At 47.6% G+C, this 6872-nt stretch overlaps 1 protein-coding gene across 11 annotated transcripts in view; it reads right to left on the bottom strand.

Annotated features, from left to right (window-relative positions):
* Positions 1 to 538: 538 nt before the first annotated feature.
* The window catches only part of STAU1 (staufen double-stranded RNA binding protein 1), a 55610-nt gene continuing 49276 nt past the window's right edge, over positions 539 to 6872 (bottom strand). For all 11 annotated transcript variants that reach the window (XM_041732767.1, XM_041732771.1, XM_041732770.1 and 8 more), the window contains 6 exons: positions 5917 to 6063; positions 4603 to 4678; positions 4088 to 4407; positions 3423 to 3545; positions 2774 to 2859; positions 539 to 2062 (listed from right to left, as the gene is read on the bottom strand). In XM_041732767.1, the coding sequence (XP_041588701.1) occupies positions 2047 to 2062; positions 2774 to 2859; positions 3423 to 3545; positions 4088 to 4407; positions 4603 to 4678; positions 5917 to 6063 (768 nt within the window). In that variant the 3' untranslated portion in view covers positions 539 to 2046. The remainder of the gene's footprint in view (positions 2063 to 2773; positions 2860 to 3422; positions 3546 to 4087; positions 4408 to 4602; positions 4679 to 5916; positions 6064 to 6872) is intronic.

The raw sequence follows: 6872 nt of genomic DNA, 5'->3' as shown, positions 1-6872 counted from the left end.
ATCACATGCTCTTTGGACTGAGCCAGCCAGGCGCCCCCCAGACCCTGGTTTTAGATGCTGTCGTCATGAAAGGGCACCAGAGCTCCTTGGAGAAATGGCAGACTCCAGGACTGGGGAAGGGGACAGGTTTTTCCTTTCATGGCTTTTTATCCCTGCAATGCTGACGAACCCCCTTCCGACCACTGTCATTCTGGCAGTCCAGCCCACAGGCCAGTTCATAAGAGCGAACCACCTTTATGAGCATCTTCCAAAAATACAAACTAGAAAGCTGCCAGGCCACTTCCCAGCCGGCCTGGTTGCTGTGCCTCACCTGGACTCCTCTGGGTGTGAGAGCACCTGCAGGACGGGAGGAGACTAGCAGTTGGCAGGCGGGGGTGGGGGTTGGGTTCCTCTCCTCCTCTGGCTCATTTCTTTGGGTGACAGTGTCTGGTCCAGACAAGAGGCACCTCCCCTCACCCGGTGCCCACACGCCGCACTTTCACACCTTCACTCACATCTTCCCTCACCTTCTTTAGTTACTGCTCAAAAGGACCAAAAATTCATTAGTAGCTGTTTATTGATCAATGGTTTGATATAAAGTTATTTCAGATCTTCAGAATTTTGCCCAAACAGAAGTCACGAGCATTACAAAGTGTTTTTTTTTTCCTTCTTAAAAAAAGGGTAGGAGGCAGGTTGGGAGGGAACCAACCTAGCAGTAGTGGCATTTGAGAATAAATTAACAAAAAAAAAAAAAAAAAATTTAGTATTACCATTTATTGGTGACAAACACTAAGTTTTACTTACATTCCATGGGGAGAAGAAATTCCAGCGTAAACAATGAATTGAAGCAGAACTTAACTTGCAAGGCTATGGTGCTTTTCATCTGGACCATATGCAGGACCTTACTGCACAGCTTCTGTGCACAGTAACACAACATCAAAAGCAACACAGTTTCAGAGATAAACACAGGTCATTCTTTTCAGCCCTACATGGAGATGTAATCAACAGTACAAAGCACTCAAGGAAAATCCATCTGCGGGTTTATATGTACTACATGGAGACCATATCCTGTAGTGTAGTGAAAGCTACGTGTCCTCAAGAGCCATATGTATATACACACAATTTTTTTAATAATCTTTAAAACAAAGATCAAAGTTCATTTAAGTCCTGTTGCATTAACAAAAATAAAATAGAAAAGGAACCAAATGATCATTAAAGTTTAAAATTCCTAAATCGTCCAATTTATACAACTGTGGGAGACTTCATTAAGGACTCTGAGAAGTCCAGGACTGTTTCAGGCAAACCAGAGGGCACGCTATTTGCAGCACTGAAATGGTCCTGGGTTAGTCCAATAAAGTCAAAATGTATAACCACATACACATGGATATGATCTTTGCTGATTAGATTACTGAGTCAGTCTCAGACAAGTTTCTAAACTGTGCTATGTAACTAGATACAATTGAGAAACTCTCAGATGAAAATTTATATAGTGTCATTTTCAATCAAAAGAAAATAATAAAACTAAGAATATGTATCTCTTTTGGGAGAGAAAGCAGTGGTGATGGTGTGGGTGCCACAGGAGGTGGGGGCCAGAGCACACTAGAATGGTTAGTTGGCGCTGAGTAGGAAGCATTTGATTTTCTCTGGTGCTTTCAGCTCTGGGACTGGTGTACGGCCCCTCTCCCCAGCAGGGGTGTCCAGGGTTTGTCCCAAGGGTTTGAGTGAGCCAGTCTGAGAAAGGGTCGTGCTCTGTTTCCTGTTTCTTTCACACAGCCCCAACAGCAGCGACCACAGCCCAGCACTGAGATGCGCGGGGCCACTGGGCAGGCTCTGCTGTGCCCCCCTCCCCGGCAGCGGCCTGTGTGTGGGGACAAAACACAGCACCCTCGAGCACAGCCCCAGCCGCCTCCTTGTGTTCCCGTCTTCGTCACCACTGCCGCCTCTGGTTCTTTACCCAGCACGTCTCTCAGCCCACTGGAGGTATCAGAAATTCCAAATTCTCAAAGCAGTTTCAGTATTTTCAGTATATATGTTGGGGTTTTACAACGGTTCGTGGCCAGAAAAGGTTCAGCACCTCCCACACCTTCAAGGAAGAAAAAAATGAAAATGATGCCAGTTTTGAAATATAAGAGAACTTAACCCATGTTAAAACAGAAGAAATTAGTAGACACTGAAGTCAAATAGGCACCAGTTTATGATCACTGAGTTCAAGTTTTCTCAAGATGTACCACCAAGTGAAAAAAGCAATGAGGAGAATGCGTGTAGTATGTGATCTCCAGGAGAAAAGGAGTAATGTAAAGAAAGGACTGTATTTGGGACTCCTGGGTGGCTCAGTGGTTGAGCGCCTGCCTTCGGCCCAGGGCATGATCCTGGAGACCTGGGATCGGGTCTCACATCGGGCTCCCTGCATGGAGCCTGCCTCTCTCTGCCTGTGTCTCTGCCTCTCTGGGTGTGTGTGTGTCTCTCATGAATAAATAAATAAAATCTTAAAAAAAAAAAAGGGCTGTATTTGCACAAAGAAACACACAGGAAAGACAGGAAAAAAACTAACACGTGATCTCTGGGCAGGGGCTGCATGAGGAGCAGAGCTGACCACTGGGCACCTCTGAAAATCACTGTGGGTCTGAACCCTGTGAATGTATTACCTATTCAAAATTTTTAAAAAACTAGAGCTCTGCCCACAACTAGGGAGACCTTTCAGGGATAGGGACAAAAGTGATGGAGGGGAGGGAGTGTCCCGCTACTGAGTTGAACAGTTTGAACTTAATGCAAATGAACAGAACAGCTCACTCACACAGACATTGGTCCATTTCCTGTTCTTGGCATCTCTGTACTCGGTTGGTCCAACTCAGACAGCAACTTTAAGATGTTCAGTGCAGCCTAGCAGGGACGAAAGAGAGAGTCAGAGCACGACCCCCCCACCCCAGGGCCACAGCACAAGACCCTGTTTGAACAGGGAGGCAAGGGACCACAGAGGCAGTCCCACTAAACCACACTTTGTCTTAATGTTTCAACTTTTAATCTGAAATACAAATTACAAAATAAATTATCATGTTTACCTCCCTGAATCACTACCTCTGTTAAATTTTATTATATCCTTTAGTATTTTTAACTTTGTGGCAACCAGACTATGTACTTTGAATCCTGCTTTAAAACAAAACCCTGTTGCTGCCCGAACTTGGGCCTGTGGTCTGCGTTCTGGAAGATGAATGGACATGGCTCATGGCAGAGCTCCAGGATCCAAGTCCCATCCCCCAGGTCAGCACAGGGGAAGGAGTGTCTAAAGCTGATGAATTCTGATGATGAGCAATCAATCCAACAAACTAAGGAAGAAATCTTCAAAAATATGAAATCTATAAAACCACCAAAGTCTACGGGAGACCCTTTATCCCATCTTCCCAAGGCCAGCAAGAGCCAGGGGCCAGGACCACTGGGTAACGTACCATGTCATGGCAGGACTCCACATCTTTTCCAATACCGTGGCTGATCAGAGGTGGCTGAGAGGAGCAATTGATAAGAGATACAAATTCGTTCTTGTTGTTTTTGGGGAAGTCTTTGTATTCAACCTGAGAGGAAAAGAAAGCTGAGGCCAAGGGAAGTGGCAAATATGGCCGGGGCCCAGCAGACAGGGAGGGACGCCTCTTTCCCCCACTCTCAAGCTGACCCCCTAGCAGGGCCCCAGCTTCTACAATCTTTCAGGAACCTTGATGTCTAACCAAAAAGCCTAGTCGGGGGTGGGCAGGTAGTGGGGGAGACCAAACACCTGGTCTGAAAGAAGCCGTATCTTTTACTAGGCAGAAAGGACCAGCATACTGAAACCATTCTCGCTATAACTACCATTAAGATTAGAAAATTTGTTATTATGGTCAGCTGGGATTTTTTTTTTAATGTTTATTACCAAAGACAAGCTTACTCTGTTACCATACAGGCTTGTCCAACTTTCCCTACCCTCCTCCACCCTCCCCAGGACCACCAGTTACCATGTGTCCTCCACCCCTTCCTCTATATATAAAGATCCCAATTTAATAAACTAGGTGCAAGACTCATTTTCTGAGAAAACCCCCAAAAAGATGACTGCACTGAGGTGCAGCTCAGGCCTGATAGTTACCTGGAATCCCTGGACTCTGGAAAGATAGTCCAGCTGCTCAGAGGGTCTTGTAAGAGGTCCATGGGGTACGTGGCCTGAAGAGATGTTATTCTTTAAAATGGTCTCGGCTGTGGGCGAGGTGCCCCCATACAACAATTCACGGGCTATCATGGCAGTTACCGTGGCCTTGGCAGGGTTCGGAGCAGCCCTGGTGAAATCTTTGGTGTGGTGTCCTTGACTGACTCCTACGGCCTGGGCCACCTCGGGCACCATGGGAAGAATCCCAGCGGGCAGCTGCTGATGACTCAGATAAGGCATCCTAAACTCATCCTCTTTATTGCCTAGGGAGGAACACACACACAGGTCAACAGGAGGCCAAATGCGCTGCTGGGAAAGACCTCCTCCCACTGGCCCTTCCTCAGAGCACGCAACGACATGGGGAGGATGCAGAACTCAACACTGCTCGTTGTTCCAGGAACCACGCAAATCCCAGAATCACATTCAGATCAAGACAATATTAACAGTTTCACACTTACTAGTCCCATTTTCATCCCCAGAGCCAGGTTCAAAAAAGGTTACTTTTCTTCCATCCCCTGGTTTTTTTATTGGTGTCTTAAAAAAACAAAAAAAGAAAGTCCATGAGCATAAATCAAACTTCTGTGAAATTAGTTCCTACTCTCTCAAACTATACAAATTCCAACCTGCGTTAATCTGTGGTTTATAGCCTTCTGAAACATGGAGAGGTAACTAGCAGAAAGGCCCTGCCCCCAGGCAGGACCACTGATTGGCTCGCACTGTCCTGGCAGCCTCCTGCCCTCACCCCGTATGCTCCCGCCCACACTGCCTGTCCTCCACGAGAGGGAGCTAACAATCACCCTGAGCCAGGTGTTGAAATCAGCTCTGTGCTCACAGAAAGACAAGGGAACATTTACCTAGAGAGAGCCAGAGATGCTAGACTGGTAGAGCCCAAGGTAGGAAAAGAGGCTTTTAGATGAAAGCTAAACAAGGATTCTTCTGGAACTAATAGCCAATTAAAAGGGAAGGTGACATTTCGAAAGATAACAGATGCAGGGAAAAAGGAGATAAAAATGTTGTTAAACATGGGTCTTCTGAGAAGGTAAGGATGTTATGAATCCTCTAACAGATTTTGGAATAAAAATCCCCAAAACCGACTCCAGGATCTATGCCGATTCTCTGATGAGTGTCTCTGGTGGCCACAGCAGATGCCATGGCCCATGGCTGGCACAGCTGGCTCTGGAAGGGAATCCATCCTGGGACTTCTCAGTGGAAGAAACAAGCTCTGTCAAGGACATGCTTGAGGGTACTGAGGGTACTGCTTACCAATCTCGGCTTTTATCTAGTGTTCAATTCATAAAGAAAAAAAAATCCCGAATCTCAACTACAGCCTTAGTTCCATAAATCACACTCTGTTGGTGTCCCAGGAAATCCAATGCTTGCTTCCCAGCTAGCAGAAGCCTAACGCTGGTGGATCTTTCATGCAGGCCTCACTGTGAGAGGACAGAATCAGACACTTTCATCCCCAGCCCACTGGCCCATCACCCTATGGGTGGAGAAGTTGCCCTCCAGTGAAGCGTCCCCGACCACAGACATGGAAACAAGAACGACTTAACCCAGAGCCACACTCGGGAGCCGTGGACATGCAAGTTCCCTTCTGACCATATTACAATGCTCCAAATGGACAGGACGCTGCTCAGCAGGGCTGCTTTACTGCCAGGAGGATGAAGCCTTGCCCTGAAGCTCGGCCCCGGAGGCGCCAGAGTCCCCTAGGACGAAGCGAGGAGGTCATCTTGCAATTAGAGAGCAAGGACACAGAGCCCCCGAGCAGTCACCTTCTCCTCTGATTTGAGGGCTGGTTTGGTGGGCTGAGCCTGTGGGACTTTGAAACCAAGGATCTCCAGCATGTTCTCGGCTGCGTTGCGTTTGGCCACCTTCTTATTGGTGCCTGCTCCTTCTGCGGTGTGGTTTCCCACCTTCACCTGCATGAGGACGAAGTCAGGACTCAGACCAGTGCTGACCCCTCCAGAGTGAAGACTGGTCAGGCATCGGTGTGCTGGCAAAAGAACCCAACAACGGCCAGAGGCTCAACGGTTGCCCCAGGGTACCCATGGCAGCCCCACACAGACGCTCAGGACCTTGGAGAGCACTGGCTGCCCGCAGCAGCCACTATTACACAGGAGGTTACAGCAGCTCAGAATTACTTGGACAGACAGAGGTAATCAGTTCTGAAAGCTCACCACTCCCTAGTGTGACTCCATCTCAAACCTCTCTGTGCTTCTGGGGTTCTTCATACCAGTGGCATCTGTGTGCTGCCATATGGCCCCCTGCCCAGCCTGGGACCCTAGGGGCCACTCTGACAGCCCGCAAACAGCCGTGCACGGAGTGACCACCCCACGGAAACCTGCCAACGCTACGCAGCACGCCTTCGGCGCTTTCTTGTCTCCTCTAGACTTACATGATGGAGGAAAATCAATGATGCAAATAAAGCTTAAAAGTGTGTCGAGTCTGCAGCCAGGGTGCTGTGACTGCACAAAAGACAGGAACATCCATCCAATCTCTGAAAACTATCTGATTCAACAAGGTCACTCATTGTTCACAACTGAGGAAGTTCCAACATGTCTTGTTTTACTTTCATCTTGTAAACAAAAATACCATCCGATTCTCATGCTAGAACTACGCTCTTTTGTCAATGGCATGAGCAGTCTCTCTGCTTGAACTGGACAGTAAGCAAGCATTTAGATGCGCTCTGATTTTACAACACTGTCGATGACAGCTATGCTGAAGTGAC

This window comes from Vulpes lagopus, chromosome 18 (assembly GCF_018345385.1).
Source record: "Vulpes lagopus strain Blue_001 chromosome 18, ASM1834538v1, whole genome shotgun sequence".
Taxonomy (NCBI): domain Eukaryota; kingdom Metazoa; phylum Chordata; class Mammalia; order Carnivora; family Canidae; genus Vulpes; species Vulpes lagopus.
The sequence above is the reverse complement of the archived record's forward strand: the minus strand, read 5'-3'. Positions and strand labels throughout refer to the sequence as shown.